The sequence below is a fragment of the Podarcis filfolensis genome (assembly GCF_964270895.1).
Source record: "Podarcis filfolensis genome assembly, chromosome: 14".
Taxonomy (NCBI): domain Eukaryota; kingdom Metazoa; phylum Chordata; class Lepidosauria; order Squamata; family Lacertidae; genus Podarcis; species Podarcis filfolensis.
This window is the reverse complement of record NC_139616.1, coordinates 47,981,784-48,002,673: the sequence shown is the minus strand read 5'-3', so window position 1 is coordinate 48,002,673 and position 20,890 is coordinate 47,981,784. Positions and strand designations below refer to the sequence as shown.

At 49.7% G+C, this 20,890-nt stretch overlaps 1 protein-coding gene across 1 annotated transcript in view; it reads left to right on the top strand.

Annotated features, from left to right (window-relative positions):
- The window catches only part of INTS1 (integrator complex subunit 1), a 72,973-nt gene that overhangs the window by 12,794 nt on the left and 39,289 nt on the right, over positions 1-20,890 (top strand). The window contains 13 exon segments of the mRNA XM_083585552.1: positions 1,204-1,312; positions 2,493-2,613; positions 5,644-5,721; positions 6,731-6,888; positions 7,879-7,975; positions 8,172-8,263; positions 9,014-9,074; positions 10,344-10,541; positions 12,190-12,319; positions 13,115-13,294; positions 15,279-15,428; positions 16,782-16,961; positions 18,470-18,574. Of these exon segments, the coding sequence (XP_083441678.1) occupies positions 1,204-1,312; positions 2,493-2,613; positions 5,644-5,721; positions 6,731-6,888; positions 7,879-7,975; positions 8,172-8,263; positions 9,014-9,074; positions 10,344-10,541; positions 12,190-12,319; positions 13,115-13,294; positions 15,279-15,428; positions 16,782-16,961; positions 18,470-18,574 (1,659 nt within the window).

The window sequence follows — 20,890 nt, the reverse complement described above, 5'->3', positions numbered from 1 at the left end:
TCCTGTGTGCTGGATTTCAAGGTAGAATGCGGTTTTTTCCCATCCTGCTTCCGAAATCTTAATCAATCCAACTACATTCAGTCTTGTTCTTAATCCCTTATCCACAGCTACAGAGCTTTTGACTTCCATTCGTATTATCAGCTTTAATGAATCTTATTTTTGTAAAATAAGTTCTACGTCCTATAAATTTCCTGTGTGCGATGTTTACCATATTTTTCACTCTATTAGACGCACCGGACCATAAAATGCACCTCCCACAAAAGCCAGGGATAGCCGCATGAAGCCTCCACAGGGCAGCAGGATGAAGGCTCCCCGCTGCCCTGCGGAGGCTTCGTGTCACTAAGGCAGAAGCTAAAACAGCTAGAGGGAGTGCTGCGCAGCGCTCCCTTTGGCTGTTCTGGCTTCTGGGGTAGCCCGCGAAACCTCCGCAGGGCAGCGGGATGAAACCAACGGGAAGCTGCGCACACCTCCTCCGCGCTGGAAGGAGCGTTGGAAATAGCATTTGCGCACGTGTGCGTGTACACGCACTCCGGCCCACTGCGGCGTCTGCGGGACCGTGAACCGGCTCCTACCACAAAAACTTTGCCGACCCCTGACAGAGCTGTTCCGCCAAGCCTTTGGCCAGGGCACAGCCTGACTCCCTCCTTTGGCAATCTTCACAGAACTCTAGCCCAATGGTTGCCATCAATTTTATTTGAAGTAATTTTTAATGATATGATTTTAGAATATTGTATTATTTTATTGTTGTTAGCAGGCCTGAGCCCGGCTTTGGCTGGGGAGGGTGGGATATACATAAAAAAATTATTATTATTATTATTATTATTATTATTATTATTATTATTATTATTGTTATTATTTACACTGTTCCGTTCTGTTGTTGTATTTTTGAATCCCCCTCTCTCCAGGGAAGAAGAGAGAGAGGAACCATGTTTTCCTTTGTCCTGATTTGTATATAATAGTAGTAGCTTAGTACTCACACCTCGAGTCTAGCTCTGCTGTTGTTGACTCTGCTAAGGCAGTGTGCGCTCACGTCCCAAGACATGAGTCACGGAAGCACGTCGGGGAAGAAGACTGATGGATCTCCCGAGCGACACGCAGAAGGGAGAGACGGGCTGGCACATATGTCGTTTGCCTGGGGGCCTGTCCTGCCTCCCGGCGACCCCCACCCCCATATTCACCATCCTCCCCTCTTACCCCCGGCAGGACCGCTTTGTCATCCACATCACTGACCTGCTGGCCGTCTCCATGATGCTCAGCATCACTGCCCAGGTGAAGGAAGCCGGTCTCGCGTGGGACAAAGGAGAGAAGAAGAGTAAGTGGGTTGCATCAGCTGGCTTAGTCTCTAACAACAGGGCGAGGAAGAGGGAGCTGGGTAGACATGTAGGATCCGTGGGCCTGCTCTGGAGACGCTGCCCAGAACCGATGTGAAAATAAAGCACGTAAATAAATAAAAGTATTAATTCCATCACATGGCTGTCATAATAAATCTGAGCTTTGTTGCCGTGCATTGTCAGTCCCACAGCCTGTTTCGAGAACGTTGCCCTCTTTTATCAATTAAAGGTGAAGCATTTTCATGCCCAAATTGCACAGACAGCAGCAGTGGTTTCGTTTGCAAGAGTCGGGGGCCGTTTTTCCAGCGTCAGTCCTTCAGCAAAGGATCCCTCTCGTTTCCCCGGGATCACGTGATCCTTACTATCTCTTTTTCTTAATCTGCATCTGAACATTGTTAACAGGATAGCTCTTGCAGGCAAAAAATTGAACTCCAGTTAATTTTAAAAATGTGGTTCTTTTTTGAGGGGGGTGTTATTGGCTTGTTGTTTTCATTTTGATTTTGTTATGTGAACCGCCCTGAGACCTCCGGGTATAGGGTGGTATATAAATTCCAATTAATAAATATAAGTAAAATGAATTTTCTTATTGCCGCCACCCACCCTTCAGATCTGTCTGACCAGACTTAAGAACAGGGCTTTTGTATTGCGAGTCACAGTTTCCCCCATGGTAACCTGTTTGGAGCCGCATCTTGGTTGGGGGGCAGGACTGAAACCAGTGGTGGGCAAGGCCACACCGAAAAGGGTGGGGTCACCCTTTCTCTTTTCCTACTACCCTGTTTCCTTTTTATCTCTCTCTTTCTTGCCCCTTCTCCCCCCCCCAGCCATCCCTCCACACCCTTGCATCTCCCTCTCGCTTTCCTGCTTCATCCCAGCCCAGGGAAGGACTTGACCTCTCTTGCCCAGATGTCTAATCACTTCTGGAAGGGTTTTGAAATCAGGCCGAGAGGTGCATGAAATGAGGCCCCTTTGGCTACAGATTGCCCACCCTGGCCTAGAACCTTGGCCCCCCTGTTTTAAGTAAACAGGGGAAGATGCTGACTTTTGCCCTTCACCTTTGCTCCTTCCCCACCATGGCTGTGTGCAAGAGGGCTTCCTGGCTCTGCTATCCTGGGACCAGATGATGTTGCTTCTGACCTCCTCTGCCTCTGTCCTTCTCCCCAGACTTGGAGGTCCTGCGTGCCTTCCAGAACCAGATCGCAGCCATCCAGAGGGACGCGGTTTGGTGGCTGCACACGGTGGTTCCCTCCATCACCAAACTGGCTCCCAAAGAATATGTTCACTGGTAAGAAGCTGAGCTGGAGATGATGGTGTTGATGGTGCCTCTTGGGAGAATGTCCTGGGTTCCTTCTGAGCACCCTCATTCAGACCAAGATTCGATCTAGGAGCCAGAAGGCAGAGGGTGGGGAATCAGAATAAGATGAAATGGGGGGGGCATGCATGGATCTTCTGACAAGGTAGGAGCTTGCTCCTTTCCTGCCCAAGAGATCTTGTGGGAAGATTCAGGACAGATAAAGATTCAGCACGTAGTAGTAATAATAACTTTTATTTATACCCTGCCCTCCCCGGCCAGAGCCAGGTCAGGGTGGCTAACACCAGTAAAATTACAGTAAAAACAAAATATGGGGGGGGGGGGACAAATTTAAAATACAGGTTAAAATGCAATTTAAAATGCAGCCTCATTTTAAAAGTATCCCATAGATCAAAACCATTGGGGAAGGGAAACATAAGGGTCAGACTGAGTCGAAACCAACGGCCAGGCGGAACAGCTCTGTCTTGCAGGCCCTGCGGAAAGATGTCAAGTCCCGCAGGGCCCTGGTCTCTTGTGACAGAGCGTTCCACCAAGTCGGGGCCAGTACTGAAAAGGCCCTGGCCCTAGTTGAAACCAATCTAACCATCTTGCGACTTGGGACCTCCAAAGTGTTGTCATTTGTAGACCTTAAGGTCCTCTGCGGGGCCAACCAGGAGAGGCGGTCCTGTAGGTACGTGGGTCCTAGGCCACATAGGGCTTTAAAGGTCAAAACCAGCACCTTAAACCTGACCCTGTACTCCACCGGGAGCCAGTGCAGTTGGTAAAGCACTGGATGAATGTGATCCCGCAGCAAGGACCCCGTAAGGAGCCTTGCCGCAGCATTCTGCACCCACTGGAGTTTCTGGGTCAGCTTCAAGGACAGCCCCGCATAGAGCAAGTTACAATAATCAAGCCTGGAGATGACCGTCACATGGATCACTGTGGCCAGATCAGGGCGAGAAAGGTAAGGGACCAACTGCTTAATACGGCGGAGATGGAAAAATGCCACCTTTGCTGTGGCTGCAACCTGCGCCTCCATGGAAAGGGAGGCGTCGAAGCCATGGAAGGAGCTCCAATTAGGAAGCGGTGACAGGTGCCAACTTGGATGACTTTAAAAGAGGATTAGGCAATTTCACGGAGGAAAGAGCTACGGATGGCAGCAGTGCTTATGAAAACAGTGGTGCCCCGCAAGACGAATGCCTCGCAAGACGGAAAACCCGCTAGACGAAAGGGTTTTCTGTTTTGGAGGTGCTTCACAAAACAAATTTCCTATGGGCTTGCTTCGCAAGACGAAAATGTCTTGCGAGTTCCTGCGGGGTTTTTTCCTCCCCCCCCCTTTTCCCCAAGCCGCTAAGCCGCTTATCAGCTGATCCGCTAAGCCGCTTAACAGCTGATCCGCTAAGCCGCTTATCCGCTAAGCCCGCTAAGCCGCTAATAGCGCTAATCCGCTAAGCCGCTAATGGGCTTGCTTCGCAAGACGAAAAAACCGCAAGACGAAGAGACTCGCGGAACGGATTCTTTTCGTCTTGCGAGACACCACTGTACTGGTTTTTGGAAACCATAGAAGGGGAGAGTTGCTCTTGTGCTTGAGTCCTGCATATGGGTTTTCCCCAGTCATCTGGTTGGCCAGTGCAAGAACAGCATTCTAGATTAGGTGAGCCACTGGCGTGACCCAGCGGGCTCCTCTTAGGCTCTTATGACGGGGGGCCCAGAGGCATGACCTGCTGTGACAGCTGGAAGATACAGAGGGGATGGGGAGGTAGGTCTGGTGCTGTCTCCCAGGGAGAGGCGGTACAAGAAGAGATTCAACCTCTCAGCCCCACCTACAGACCATGAATCCCCACAGGGACAGGGCAGCCGCTGGACATAGATTGATGGATTACATTTCTATGCTGATTTTCATTCAAACGATGAGATCCCTGCTTCAAGCAGTAAATAATGACATAACAGCATTACACATACAGCATAACTCTCATGGAATAATTAGCAAGTCACCAGTAAAACCATTACAAATCAACAGTGAAACAGTTTCAATTATAAGGCGCTATTAACAAAACAACTACTACAAAATAAACTAAGTATCACAATCATAGTCATGTTTTAGGACTACAGTATTTGTAATCTAGAAAGCAATATTACCGTTGGCACAACAGCAGCCAAAATTTAACTAAGCACTGTTCAATTCATACACACACTTCCCACATCCCCATGACTGATAATCTTTCAATCTGTTCAGCTCATTAAAATGCCCAGGCACATACCGTACTTTTCCGTGTATAAGACGCCCCCATGTATAAGATTTTGGGGGACTCAAATTTAAGAAAATGGGGGGAGATGGCACAGAGCTGTTGAGCTTTTTTTGCGGAGGATTGCCAAAAAACACTCCCCCCCCCCGCTCGTCGCTAAATCCACCCCCCGTCTGTCCCATCGCCGACAGAAGCTGCCAATCAGTCACCCGACTGCCAGAGCGTCAGCCAATCAACACCACCCATTGACGCAGCAACCAATAACACGCCCAATAGCCGCTGACAGCCTCGGCAGCAACCAATCATACGTCCACCCTATGCACTACCCATGTATAAGACGACCCCCACTTTTTAGCATGATTTTTCAAGAAAAAAACCAGTCTTATACATGGAAAAGTACAGTCATACCTGTGGCAGCGACTCCTTTCTGAAGGTTTCTCGGGCTGGAGGTGGGGCAGTACTGGGGAAACCAACCCCTACAAGATGACAAAGTCTCTCACCCCTACAGTTCTTCCTCTGGAAACAACCCCCTTTTGAAGACTCCTGGGGCTGGAGGGTGGGGCAATGCAGGTGGAAAAAGCCATTGCCTGGTGGACGGCACAAACCTGTCACCCCTCCACTTGAAAGCTTGGTGGGTGGGCAGGGAATCCCGTTGGAGCAACTTTGCTACTCCCATGCAGTCTTGGAACATTTCTTCCTGTTCTTGGGCTCCTGAACCTTGACCCTTTTCTTCCTGGATCAACTGATTCTGACACATCGCTTTCCCCTATTTTCTAAGCCTCCACAAAGTGCTGTTCACAGAGCAGCCAGAGACCTACTACAAATGGGACAACTGGCCTCCCGAGAGCGACCGCAAGTAAGTCGGGGGCTTGGCTTGGCTTTATTTATTTATTTTCAAAAGCCCAGGGGAAAAGGTGGTCACTCTTATGCAGAAAGGTTATTGGCTAGTGTCAGGGAACTGCCATCGGCCAGAGGCGAGAGATAGAAGGGCAGTTGCGTTACAGGGAGCCTCCAAAAATCTTGCGAAGCAGTTCCTCTTCCGGCGAGGAGGAAAGCCCCACCCCCAGTGGAGAAGAGGTGCAGGGACCAGAGGATGCTGGTAGGAGCCTTAACACTGCGCCTGAGGCAGCCGGAGAGGAGGGAAGCACGCCTTTGCCATCGCCCATCATGCGCAGTAGTCTGAGGCGCGGGGGGGGGGGGGCGGAAAAGGCTGGGGGTGACGCGACTTTTATGCTGGGGGAGGTACAAAAACAGACCACTCCCGGATTCTGCCAGCGATTGAGCCAGACATGAACTTATGATGCTCTTCACTGTAAATAAAAGGTAAAGGTAAAGGTACCCCTGCCCGTACGGGCCAGTCTTGACAGACTCTAGGGTTGTGCGCTCATCTCACTCTAGAGGCCGGGAGCCAGCGCTGTCCGCAGACACTTCCGGGTCACGTGGCCAGCGTGACAAGCTGCATCTGGCGAGCCAGCGCAGCACACGGAACGCCGTTTACCTTCCCGCTGGTAAGCGGTCCCTATTTATCTACTTGCACCCGGGGGTGCTTTCGAACTGCTAGGTTGGCAGGCGCTGGGACCGAACGACGGGAGCGCACCCCGCCGCGGGGATTCGAACCGCCGACCATGCGATCGGCAAGTCCTAGGCGCTGAGGTTTTACCCACAGCGCCACCCGCGTCCCTGTAAATAGTTTGCACCAAAATAAAGCCTGTAAAAGACAGGTCGGAGTCCTGCCTGGTTGCTCTCGAGCAACCGCAACAGCCCCTGACAGCTAGGTTTGCTGATCTGTTTGACTTTGCACCCTATATGGACTGACTGTTTGGAAGTCAGTAGCTCTTTCTCTCTCCCTCCCTCTCTCCCACCAGCTTCTACCTCCGCCTCTGCTCCGAAGTGCCGATCCTCGAAGACACACTCATGCGCATCCTCGTGATCGGCCTGTCGCGGGATCTCCCCCTCGGCCCCGCCGACGCCATGGAGCTTGCAGACCATCTGGTGAAACGGGCGGCAGCTGTGCAGGCAGACGGTAGGATTCTGGAAGTGAAGCCTGGGTTTCGCACACCCACCGGTTTTATTTTGCTTATGCATCTCCAGGTGCTGGAATCATAGAATTGTAGAGTTGGAAGGGACCCGGAGGGTCATCTACGATACGATAATCTTTATTGTCATTGTCAACGAAATTGAAAAATCCACATAAGACATTCAAAACCCAACAAGCCTGCTATCCCAACCTGGTTAGCCCCCTAAAAACTCTGATACCCCATTTTTAAATACAATATACTTCCATACAGACTCCTTAAAAGGTAAAGGGACCCCTGACCATTAGGTCCAGTCGTGACCGACTCTGAGGTTGCGGCGCTCATCTTGCTTTACTGGCCGAAGGAGCCGGCGTACAGCTTCCGGGTCATGTGGCTAGCAGGACTAAGCCGCTTCTGGTGAACCAGGGCAGCGCACAGAAACGCCGTTTACCTTCCTGCCAGAGCGGTACCTATTTATCTACTTGCACTTTGACGTGCTTTCGAACTGCTAGGTTGGCAGGAGCAGGGACCGAGTAACAGGAGCTCACCCCATCATGGGGATTCGAACCGCCGAGCTTCTGATCGGCAAGTCCTAGGCTCTGTGGTTTAACCCCATACAGACTCCTTACAATGCGTTTAAAACCAAAATCGCATTTGGATAGAAACTGTTTCTCAGGCGGCTCATCCTAGTCTTTATAACCCTGTACCTTCTTCCAGAAGGCAGAAGCTGAAAGAGATCATTTCCGGGGTGCGCACTATCCTGCACTATCTCTGCAGATTTCTTATGACACCTGGGAGCATAGATTTGATCCAAGGTGGGAAGAGTGTTCTCTCCGCAGTCTTTACAACCCTGGACAGCATTGTTTTTCCCCTGACCATCCAGCTCCCAAACCACACACACAGACTAGTTCTAGTCTAGTTCTAGGTAGGAACTCAACAAAAGCGTCCCCTGTTGTTGCATCAACACACAGCTCACGACATACGTCTGCTTCCTTTAGATCTTGAAGTCTTGAGAGTGGAGAGGATCCAACTGATCGATGCCGTCTTGAACCTGTGCACTTACCACCACCCAGAGAACATCCAGCTGCCCCCCGGGTAACATTTGCATGCATGCAACTCTTGGGCTAGAGAGAATAACTTAATTTTATTGTGAGCAGAAAACATAAGGGGGGGGGGAGCCAATAATAGTGACCAGCTATGTCTAGAGCATCTTTGGGCAAGGGAAACAATTTTTTTAAAAAAAAAATTAAACTACAGCAATGCAATATGATTGTTTCTGTTTGCTTTGAAGGTACCAGCCTCCAAATCTGGCCATCTCTACTCTCTACTGGAAAGCTTGGCCTCTTTTGCTTGTTGTTGCTGCATTCAACCCCGAAAACATTGGTGAGTGTAATGAGGACAAAAAGAAGAGCCTGCTGGATCGGGCCCAGGACCCATCTGGTCCAGGAACCCTGTACCCCCTTACCAAACTACAGTGCTCTGAATGACAGAAAGTCATTCCCTTTTCCTAGGAAACTCAAGGAATTGTAGCTCTGCAAAGGGAATAGTGGGGGAACTCTCAGCATCCTTAACAAACTACAACTCCCATAATTCTTTGCTGGGGGAGCCATGGCCGTTTAATTATATACAGTGGTACCTCGGGTTACAGAGGCTTCAAGTTACAGACGCTTCAGGTTACAGACTCCGCTAACCCAGAAATAGTACCTCGGGGTAAGAACTTTGCTTCAGGGTGAGAACAGAAATCATGCAGCAGTGGCGGGAGGCCCCATTAGCTAAAGTGATGCTTCAGGTTAAGAGCAGTTTCAAGTTAAGCACGGACCTCCAGAACGAATTAAGTTCTTAACCTGAGCTACCACTGTGTGTGTGTGTGTGTGTGTGTGTGTATGTGTGTATGTGTGTGTGTGTGTGTGTGTGTGTGTGTGTGTGTTAGCTGAGGGTGATGGGAATTGTATTCCAACGACTTCCAGAAGGCACCAGTTCAAGGAAGGAACTGACAGCCAAAAATAACACGTGATCTACTGGGGAGAGGTGTGTCATTGGGCAGAGTATTGCAGAGAGCTGTGTTCAAACCTCTGGCTGTTCTGCATGGTGCCATCTCAATTCTCTCTCTCCCCCCCCCCACTTGTGTTTTAGGTCTGGCTGCCTGGGACGAGTACCCCACGCTAAAGATGCTCATGGAGATGGCCATGACTAAGTAAGTATGCTAATCCTGCCTATTTCGGGGAACTTAGTCTGTACAGTGGTGCCTCGCAAGACAAAAAGAATCCGTTCCGCGAGTCTCTTCGTCTTGCGGTTTTTTCGTCTTGCGAAGCAAGCCCATTAGCGGCTTAGCGGATTAGCGCTATTAGCGGCTTAGCGGGCTTAGCGGATCAGCTGATTAGCGGCTTAGCGGCTTGGGGAAAATGGGGGGAAAAGGAAAAAACCCCCGCAGGAACTCGCAAGACATTTTCGTCTTGCAAAGCAAGCCCATAGTAAATTCGTTTTGCGAAGCACCTCCAAAACGGAAAACCCTTTCGTCTAGCGGGTTTTCCGTCTTGCGAGGCATTCGTCTTGCGGGGCACCACTGTACATAGGGCAGGATGTAGAGACTGATTCCCGAGTGGGCCAAACGGATTGTACAATTTCTGGCTGCAGGTGGGTGCTGCGTTAACATTAAAAGAGTGGGGGAACCAGTTGAAGGCTGAAGATTAGCACAGGAGGTGTCCTCTTGTCCTGACCACAGATGGAAACTCAAAATGGGAAGGGCTGGGAAGGCAGGGCAAGAGTTTCTGATAGCTCTGAGTGAGCAGCTATGATGCTCGGAAGAGGCACTCTTTACAGTGCTCTGTGCTCCTGAGGCTGGTTTTATATCCTCTTAACCCCAGGGCCTTTTGGGTGGTGGTGCCTGCCTGTGACGTTAACATATGAGAGTGCTGGAGGTGAAATAGTTAAAACAGGTTACCCAATCTGAACCAAGGGGATGGAGTCAGAGGGACTATAAAACCAGCTCTGGTAGGGGCGAAGGGAGGAGTTCGTTGGGAGTTGGGTGGTTGGTTGGAGTGGGAGTGAATTGGAACAGAGTCTGTGGGTAGGTTGAGTTAGTGTAGAGAAATAAGCTGAGTCAGGAAGTTAGGAGCTAGGAAGGAGGTGATTTAGTGAGTGAGAGCAGGTAGCGGAAGTTATAGGTCTGGATAGGCACCCCATGATTGTAATTGACTGATACCGTTTATGAAACCACACGCTCGTTAAACTGCAATAAATAAACAGAAGTTTATGTTCCAATTTAACCCTGACGGGACTCAGTAATTGTCCCAGGTAGGGCCTGGGTGGTGGTAGCGAGAAATAAAGTGGTGGCACAGGGATCAATAGACGGTGAAATGTCCGGGGACCCTGTGTGATCGCCACACTGCCCTCTGGAATGTGATCCCAGGAAACATCGTTGATCTCCTCCTGTGGTCTTATATTCCCCTGCTGTTCCCCTCAGCAATTACTCCTACCCTCCTTGCACTCTGACGGACGAAGAGACCCGCACGGAAATGATCAGCCGCGAACTTCAGATCTCGCAGCGGGAGAAGCAAGAAATCCTCGCTTTCGAGGGCCACCTGGCGGCGGCATCAACCAAGCAGACCATCACGGAGAGCAGCAGTCTCCTGCTGTCTCAGCTCACCAGCCTGGATCCCCAGTAAGCAGCCTCTGTTCCCCCAGGGCAGCCTTCCCCAACCCGGCGCCCTCTGTACGATTCGAACTGTGCCGGTTGGGGTGGATGGGAATTGTATTCCAAAGGAGACACAAGTGACACAAGTTCAGGTCTTTCAAAGTGGGGGGAGATCATGGGATGTACCATAAATAAAGGTGTGGGTGGTGGTGGGGATTCGGGACCCCTCCCTGTGGAACATTTTCCCATCAGATGTCAAGGAGATAAAGAAGTTCACTCCTCTTGGAAGACCTCTGAAAGCAGCCTTGTATGGGGAAGTTTTTAATGTTTGGTGATTTATTGTCTTTTTATATGTGTTGGAAGCTGATCTGAGTGGTCGGGGCAACCCAGCCAGATGGGCAGGGTATAAATAATAAAATTGTCATAATACAGTGGACGCTTGGGTTGCGAACGTGATCCGTGCGGAATGCACATTTGCAACCCGCAGTGCTGCGTCTGCACACGCGGGGGTTGCGTTTCGGCGCTTCTGCGCATGTGCAAAGCGCAATTTAGCTCTTCTGTGCATGTACAACCTCCAAAACCCGGAAGTAACCTGAAGCAAACGTAACATGAGGTTGTTGTTGTTTAGTTGTTTAGTCGTGTCCGACGCTTCGTGACCCCACGGACCAGAGCACGCCGGGCACTCCTGTCTTCCACTGCCTCCCGCAGCTTGGTCAAACTCATGCTGGTAGCTTCAAGAACACTGTCCAACCATCTTGTCCTCTGTTGTCCCCTTCTCCTTGTGCCCTCAAACTTTCCCAACATCAGGGTCTTTTCCAGGGAGTCTTCTCTTCTCATGAGGTGGCCAAAGTATTGGAGCCTCAGCTTCAGGATCTGTCCTTCCAGTGAGCACTCAGGGCTGATTTCCTTAAGAATGGACATGTCTGATCTTCTTGCAGTCCATGGGACTCTCAAGAGTCTCCTCCAGCACCATAATTCAAAAGCATCAATTCTTCGGCGATCAGCCTTCTTTATGGTCCAGCTCTCACTTCCATACTGGGAAAACCATACTACTGGGAAAACCATAGCTTTAACTATACGGACCTTTGTCGGCAAGGTGATGTCTCTGCTTTTTAAGATGCTGTCTAGGTTTGCCATTGCCTTTCTCCCAAGAAGCAGGCATCTTTTAATTTTGTGGCTGCTGTCACCATCTGCAGTGATCATGGAGCCCAAGAAAGTAAAATCTCTCACTGCCTCCATTTCTTCCCCCTCTATTTGCCATGAGGTGATGGGACCAGTGGCCATGATCTTAGTTTTTTTGATGTTGAGTTTCAAACCATATTTTGCGCTCTCCTCTTTCACCCTCATTAAAAGGTTCTTTAATTCCTCCTCACTTTCTGCCATCAAGGTTGTGTCATCTGCATATCGGAGGTTGTTGATATTTCTTCCAGCAGTCTTAATTTTGGCTTGGGATTCATCCAGCCTAGTGACTGTACTAATAATTTTTTTCTTTGTGAACTGCCCGTCTGACAGCTTTGCCCTAGCCGCTCTGGCCTGGGTGCTGTCCTTTGCCTGCGCTGCCTCGCTTCTGCCTCCCCTCGAGGCAGACCAGTCTTTAGCAGCCTCCAGGGAAGCAGTGGAGGGGTGGAGAGTGTTGGGAGAAAAGCCAAGAGACCCCCTTCTGTTCCCTTCTCAGGGGCCCCCCTCGCCGGCCACCTCAGCCTGTCCTGGACCAGGTGAAAAGCTTCAACCAGTCTCTCCGCTTGGGGCACCTCCTCTGCCGCAGCAGACACCCCGACTTCCTGCTCAACATCATCCAGAGGCAGGTGGGTCACCCCCAGGGCTGGGAAGTGCCATTCGTGGGGGGAGGCAGGGGAATTGAAGGCACCTGAGGGCTGCCGCTTGGTTTCATCATTCTGAAAGCTATCCATCAGGAAACGGGGAGCCTTTGGGTTCACATCAAATGGTTCGACTCAACGTCTGGATGCGCTTAGAATGTTGGAACAGGATTGTTCAATCGAAGCAAGACTGAAAGAGGGTCGGGAGGAGATGGAAATGGGGCGGCTTTTGTAGAGTGTTGGGAACGGCACATGGTTGGCTCTGCTTGGTGATGGCCTCCACCACCCCAGTTATTTGGTCGATCCCAACAGTTCCGGCTTTCCAACCAGCTTCAAAGGCCCATTCATTCATTCATTTCATAAAATGTACACACTGCAGGATTATTTTTAAAAAAGACACCTCAAAGCAATTTGCACAGAGAAGAAAATGATAAAATTCTCAGTGAAAAACTTAAAAACAATTAGAACATTTGAAAAATTAAGACCACATAAACCAAAAACAGATTTAAAGGCATGTCAACATTCTGTGTATCTGGGTAGGCTTGCCTAAGCAAGAAATGTTTTTTTCAAGCACCATAAGGAGTGCTGGCTGTTACCAGTTGTTCCAAAGTGTAGTAGCCTCCTCACTCAAAAAATGGATTTCTTACAGATGTGGAGCGGGTATTGTGTGGCACCAGTAGCAGTCCCAGTTCTGCAGACTGAAGCAGCTTATTTTTTATTTATTTTATTTATTGAATTTACCTACTGCCCTATACCCGGAGGCCTCACCCCCTTCTTCCTTAGGCTTCTTCGCAATCGATGCCATGGCTGGCAGACCTGGTTCAGTCCAGCGAGGGCTCCTTGGATGTTCTCCCGGTGCAGTGCCTTTGTGAATTCCTTCTGCATGACGCCGCTGACGAATCCGCCTCTGGCGAGGAGGAAGAGGAAGGAGAAAGCAAAGAGCAGCGTGCTAAGAAGCGAGAGGTAGGTGCTCTCTATTTGCATCGGCCACTAGCCATAGCAATAAAACAAAATTAAATTTACCGAAGACAGAGGTGAAAACCTAACTATACAAAATGCATTCCGGAGGTTTAAATTAATAATCAAACAACAGAGCTTATTCTGATTGCCCTAGCTAAAAAATTGCAGTTTTTGCTGTCACCTGATTATCTTGATCTGCCAAGAGAAAGGACACAGTAGCAATGGTTAAAGGCAAAGGGACCCCTGACCATTAGGTCCAGTCGTGACCGACTGGGGTTGCGGCGCTCATCTCACTTTATTGGCCGAGGGAGCCGGCGTACAGCTTCCGGGTCATGTGGCCAGCATGACTAAGCCGCTTCTGGCGAACCAGAGCAGTGCACGGAAACGCTGTTTACCTTCCCGCTGGAGTGATACCTATTTATCTACTTGCACTTTGACGTGCTTTTGAACTGCTAGGTTGGCAGGAGCTGGGACTGAGCAACGGGAGCTCACCCCGTCACGGGGATTTGAACTGCCGACCTTCTGATCGGCAAGTCCTAGGCTCTGTGGTTTAACCCACAGCGGCACCCGTGTCCCATAGCAATGGTTGAGTGACCTTTTATGGATAGTAGTAGAGAGGTAAGAACCTCAGTCCTCAAATCTTTATGCAAGCTAGAAGCACATGAGCTACTGATTCAGTACTGCCATCTCCACATAGACACAACCATATTTCCAGTGGGAAATCGACCCTCAAGTGAGGGAGCTGCCAAAATGCCCTTGGAGCTGGATCTCAGGCTGAACGATGGAGACGCTCCTTCAGATATACAGGGCTGAGGCCACATAGAGCTTTAAAGGTCAGCACCAACACTTTGAATTGTGCTCAGAAATGTACTGGGAGGCAGTGTAGATCTTTTAGGACCCGTGTTATGCGGTCCCGGTGGCTGCACCCAGTCACCAGTCTGGCAGCCATGTTCTGGATTAGTTGTAGTTTCCGGGTCACCTTCAAAGGTAGCCCCATGTAGAGCGCATGGCAGTAGTCCAAGCGGGAGATAACCAGAGCGTGCACCACTCTGGTGAGACAGTCTACAGGCAGGTAGGGTCTCATCCTGCGTACTGGATAGCATTGGTAGACAGCCACCATTTGTTAAGGTTGCTGAGGGGTGTTAAGAGAGTCCAATGTTCCTCTGAGAGCTACCATTTCCCCAGAGTTTCCTGTGAAGCGGAATTGATTGCTCAACCACTCTGGGGATGGTTGCCCTGTGAGGGGTTCAGGAGATCTCCTAAACACCCTCAGCACCCTTATCAAATTGCAGCCCCCATAATTCTCTGGGGGAAGCCAGAGACCACATAACACCGGTCTTGAAAGACCTACACTGGCTCCCAGTACGTTTCCGAGCACAATTCAAAGTGTTGGTGCTGACCTTTAAAGCCCTAAACGGCCTTGGCCCAGTATACCTGAAGGAGCGTCTCCACCCCCATCGTTCTGCTCGGACACTGAGGTCCAGCGCCGAGGGCCTTCTGGTGGTTTCCTCGCTGCAAGAAGGCAAGATACAGGGAACCAAGCAGAGGGCCTTCTTGGTAGTGGCGCCCGCCCTGTGGAACGCCCTCCCACCAGATGTCAAAGAGAAAAACAGCTACCAGACTTTTAGAAGACATCTGAAGGCAGCCCTGTTTAGGGAAGCTTTTAATGTTTAATAGATTATTGTATTTTAATATTCTGTTGGAAGCTGCCCAGAGTGGCTGAGGAAACCCAACCAGTTGGGCGGGGTATAAATAATAAATTATTATTATTATTATTACTACTACTACTACTACTACTACTACTACTACTGTTTAAAGGGGCATCAGAGCTCTTCAGATGCACGATGCGGATGTGGCCTGAGCAGTTCTTTGAACCCCAGCCTCCTTTGCCCTGGCCTGGCCACTGTAGCTGCTACCCCACATCAGCTCTCAGCGGTTCAGTAGCTGAGGAACCGCTGGGAAGAAACAGCGACCTCTTTCTCCACAGAGGCAGCAGAAGCAGAGGCAGCTGCTTGGACGCCTCCAGGACCTGCTGTTGGGACCCAAGGCAGACGAGCAGACCACGTGCGAAGTCCTCGACTATTTCCTGAGGCGCCTCAGCTCCTCCCAGGTGGCCTCGCGGGTACTGGCCATGAAGGTAAGGAAGATGGCGAGAACGGTGTCGCCGGGCCTCTCTTGAGCCTCTTGACAATGGGACCACTTCACAGGAAGATGATTCTTCAGCTTATTCCACTGATATCTTGGCCATCTGTTGCCCTGTGTACCCATTCAGATGTGGGTTTCAAATAAAAGGATAAGATTCAAATGGCAGTAAGCACAACGAGTGCAGCAAAACATGGCGATATATCCATAAATCCTAAGCTGATTGAGAGTTAAGCAGGGTCTTCAGCCAACTCTCCATTCTAGTTTTTATTATTATTATTATTATTATTGTTGTTGTTGTTGTTGTTGTTATTATTATTATTATTATTATTATTATTATTGTTATTATTATTTTCTAGCTGACATTCCGAGGCTACTGAGCAAACGCAGCCCTCACTAGACTGTTTAGGGTTTGGGGGGTGTTTTACTCCCTTTGTTGGCTTCTTTGAAAGATAGTTTTGCCACCGAGCCATATGAGGAGTGGTTGAGGGAATTGGGTATGTTTAGCCTGGGAAAAGGGGAGGCTGAGAGAAGACAGCATAGCCATCTTCAAATACCTCAAGGACTGTCATATGGAAGAGGGAACAAGCTTGTTTTCTCCTGCTCTGGAGGGGAGACCCGAACCAATGGCTTGAAGTTACAAGAAAGGAGATTCCGACTCAACATCAGGAATAACTTTCCGACAGTAAGAGCTGTTCGACAGTGGAGCGGTCTTGCTCGGGAGGTTGCGTACTCTACTTCCTTGTAGATTTTTTAAGTAGAGGTTGTACAGCCATCTGTCTGTCAGAATTCCTGCTCCGTGATTGCAGTCATGGGATTGTTGTCTTTCACATGACGGAATATGTTTTGACTCCACAGAGTGGGAAGTGACGGGGATAGGATGTTTGTGTTACTGTGTTCGGTGAAGTGGGACTGTTGTCCTTTGCTTTTTCTCTTTGCTGTCTGATGCTAGAGAGAGGGGGAGCCATGTTGCAGTGCTCCATGTGTGTTTATATGTAAATAATGCTGATATGTAAATAATGCCAAAATGCTGAGTTGCTGAGGTCTGTTACGCAAGCTGCAAAGACTCTGTGGATCCCTAAGTGTGCCGGTGTCGGTTGGCATCAGTCACTGTGATGTTTGGGCAGAAGAAAGCTTATGAAGCTCCCGAAGGATCGACCAGGCGGGAGAGAACATGCCAGTTGGGTCCTGCTCGAGTGTAGGGCTAAGCTCCTGACATTGTCATGGATGTTTAGTTGAGATTTCTGCATTGCAGGGGTTTGGAGTGAATGACCCTTGGGGTCCCTTCCAACTCTGCAATTCTTAGTGGTCTCTGTATTGTATCAATCTGCCTCTGTCCTTCCTGCAGGGCCTGTCTTTGGTGCTTTCAGAAGGAGGACTCCGTGACAGAGAGGAGAAGGACCACCCTATGGAGGAAGACTCTGGGGACTCAGAGCTCCTGCAGGGCTACCAGTGGCTCCTACGTGACTTGCCCAAACTGCCCTTGTTTGACAGCGTTAGGGCTGCCACTGCGGTTGCTTTGCAGCAGGTAAGATCTCCCACTCGGGGTGACACGGAAGATGGCTTCGTCTCAGGACTCGGTTGCTAATCTGACTCGTTTCTCCGTTTAGTTCAAAATGCTGGCCTTCACCTTGTAAGAAACTGATGGCGAGCTGGTCTTTGACTGTAATAAATTACCTATCTATCTAAGAACTGGTGGGTTTGAGACCAGGGCATCTCGCGACCCGGCCTCTGATGAGCCCCAGTCCACATGCTACATAGCTAGAAAAGCAGTGCTGGGCCCTCTCCCTCCCTCCCCATAAATTTTACTGAAACGAATCTAAATGAAAATGAAAAAAGAAAGAAAGAAAAAGAAAATACAAAGCCCTCTCTCAAAGGTAGATTTTAATCCTTAATTCTTTTTTTAATTATTTTATTTTATTTTATTTTTTTATTAGTTTTTCAATTACAGTCCCACAATAGCCTTATGATAACAATACCGATTTATAATATAATTATTAATACCAATTGTTCAAATACTGAATTATATAATTTAGATAAGGTGGCATGCAAAATTTGATGGTTTGATTATTTCCTTTATTTCTGCGTTCCTAAGTCTTGTTAATTTCAATTACATTCGGGTCATAATCATAATCCCTCATAAAACAACTGCAATATTAATAACTTCTATTTGTGTCGACCCATTAAATGATTTATAAAACTACAAGTGAGGAACTCAAAACTAGATCCTTATTCTTCCTGTGTGCGTTTGTTATTCTGTCTGTGGTGCTTCTTCCTGTCTTTGAAAGATGTTATGTCTTTCTTTCCCCCGGTTGCTGCTATTATCCCTCATGTCTTGGATGGAGCTATCTTAATCCTTATTTCACCCAGAAGGGGCTGGACACACAGACACCCCCAGCTCTCACCTGGGAGCTTCCAGTTTATCCTCCTAGTCTCCCACCCTGGAAGATCTTCCCTTCCCTGCCTCTTACACAGGTTCCTCAATGACCCAGAGTAGAGGACACACACACACACAAACCAGAAGCAAAAGAAAGAAAAAAGAAACACAGCCTAACAAGACAACAACAATAATCCACCCACAGCATACAAATCAATATGGCTAACCTGATCCAAAACACCCACCCACCTCACTCACACACGAAAACAAAGACCACCACAGCCAACCACAAATGAACAGCCACACCCATGGCCAAACCCAACCTCTCTCACCACCAAAGAAACACAAATCAACAGTGCGAGCAACGCTGACACCAAACCCTACATACATTAAGCAAAATAGAAACATTGCCACCCCACATCCACCCATCTTCCCCCCCTTCCCCCCCCCCAATGTCTCAACAAATGAAACTGAATTGTAAAAATGTTACATGGAAAAAATACGAGAGACATTACACATACTTCTGTAAAGCAATAAAGTCTTTAATAAAAAAAAATGAAAAAAGAAAGGAAAGAGAGAGAATTAAAATAAAAAGGGTTTCCAATTTTCCGTTAGTCAACGTTGAGGCTGAGAAACACAATTCTTTCTGCCATTTCCAGGCCATCCACATGGAGACGGATCCTCAGACGATCAGTGCTTACTTGGTTTACCTTTCCCAGCATGCTCCAGTGGAGGAACAGGGACAGCACAACGACCTCGCGCTGGTGAGAGAGAGGCCTTCCGTTTTAAGGGCCAAACACACGGATCTGTGGTGGTTCCCTCTTAACTTTCTCCTCGGCCATGTGTTCTTCATACCGGGTTCTTTGGGGACATTGCTGGACTGCAGCTCCCATCACCCCTCACCACTGGCCACACTGGGAGGGCTGATGGGAGCTGGAGCTCAAACACATCTGGAGGGCACAGGTACCTGGCACCTCTTCTAAGTACAGTCGTACCTTGGTTGTCGAACGCCTTGCAGCTCTAACGTTTTGGCTCCTGTACGCCGCAAATCCGGATGTGAGTGTTCCGGTTTGGAACATTCTTTCAGCGGCGTAGCGTGGGTTGTCAGCACCCGGGGCAAGGCAATTAATTTGCGCCCCCTAACCCGGGGAAAGGCAAGTAATTTGCACCCCCTAACCCCTAACCTGCCGCCGCTGCCAGCTTCTTCTTGCTGCTGCCTGGGCTGCGGTATTTACGGTAAAGTAGCCACGGCAGCGGCGGGTCCGTGTCAGGTGATCTGAGGCGAGTTGCCGCTGGCGCTGCCGCCCAAACTACGCCGCTTGCCCGGAGGAGGAGGAGGGCAGAGAGGAGAGGAAAATGCAACATGGCCCAGCAGCTGCAGCAGCGGAGGCGGTGGCGGGGCTGTGAGGAGGGGCTGCCTGGCGCGCCCTCCGTGGCCCTGACGCGCGGGGACCGCAGCGAGCACTGAGAGCCGCTGCCTGCCGGACGCCTTCAGCCCGGACGCGCGCACAGCTCGTCGGTTCCGCGAGACATGGGGCTCTGCTACAGCCTGCGCCTGAGGCTCTTCGGCGACTCCGGAGGCAGCGAGCGCCCCCCCCCCAGATGTTGCGCCCGGTGCGGCCGGCCCCCCCTGCACCCCCCACGCTACGCCACTGCGTTCTTTGGAACCCGAACATCCGCCGCTGCTTCCAATTGAGTGCAGGAAGCTCCTGCAGCCAATCGGAAGCTGCGTCTTGGTTTCCGAACGTTTTTGGGAGTTGAACGGACTTCCAGGACGGATTAAGTTTGAGAACCAAGGTTCCACTGCAATGGGCTTCCGAAAACCAGCTGCTGGAAGCTGCAGAAGGCGGAGAGAGCTTCTGTGCTTGGGTTCCGCTTGCAGGTTTCCCGCGGTTGTGTGGTTGGCCACTGTGAGAACAGGACGTTGGACTAGGTGTGTTCTGTTTGTGCCTGCTTGTTATTAACTGATAAACTGTGGACCTCTTTGGATAACTGGGTTATTTGAGAGGCAATACCTCTAATTTGGAGGGACGCGGGTGGTGCTGTGGGTTAAACCACAGAGCCTAGGACTTGCCGATCAGAAGGTCAGCAGTTCGAATCCCCGCGGTGGGGTGAGCTCCTGTTGCTCGGTCCCTGCTCCTGCCAACCTAGCAGTTCGAAAGCACGTCAAAGTGCAATAGATAAATAGGTACTGCTTTGGCGGGAAGGTAAACGGCGTTTCAGTGCGCTGCTCTGGTTCTCCAGAAGTGGCTTAGTCATGCTGGCCACATGACCTGGAAGCTGTACGCCGGCTCCCTCGGCCAATAAAGCGAGATGAACGCCGCAACCCGAGTCGGCCACGACTGGACATAATGGTCAGGGGTCCCTTTGCCTTTACCTTTTACCTCTAGTTTGTTGAAAGATATGCTCAACCGTTCTTGCAATTAGAGTTAATTGGGTGCTCTCCCTGCTTGCTATTCCTTCCTCTCTTAGCAGCAGAGGATCAACTTGCCCCTTGCTGGATCCAGTTCCACGCTCTCACCTTGAATACTCTCCCCACACTCACAATCATCTTCAAGGGAAGAAATCCGGTTTTTTGTTGGAATTATAAAAGCAGATTTGTTTAAAAAAGTCCTCTATTTTAGATTGTTTGGGAACCGGTGAGAGAGCTACATCCTCTGGGTCTCCGTAGTATTTACTAGCAGGCATAGCGTCGCCGTGGGGAGTAAACAAGGAGAGGTTTCCCCAACCGAAGAAGAGAGAAAAAATAGAAAGTGCTTCATTTGTTCAATTTAAGAGCTGCTCTGTGTGGTGACTGCCAGGAGTTCCAGGAACAAAGTATAGAAGGGAGCTGGCGGTTAATAGCTAGCAGCTGGTGGCCTTCCCAGGATGCTTCACAGAATTTGCCCAAGATATTTCTCATAGCATAGACAAGAAGGTGCTGATAGAATCTCAGTAGGTTGGTAAGTTTAAAAGTAGAGAAGTAAAAAAAGGAAAATTAGCAATCAACGCTAATTACAGTCCTGTTATCTGCGGAGCTCTGAAGCCTGCTTGCTAAGCCATCGCCATCTTGGAACTCCCCCTGTTGGACTAGTTGGGCC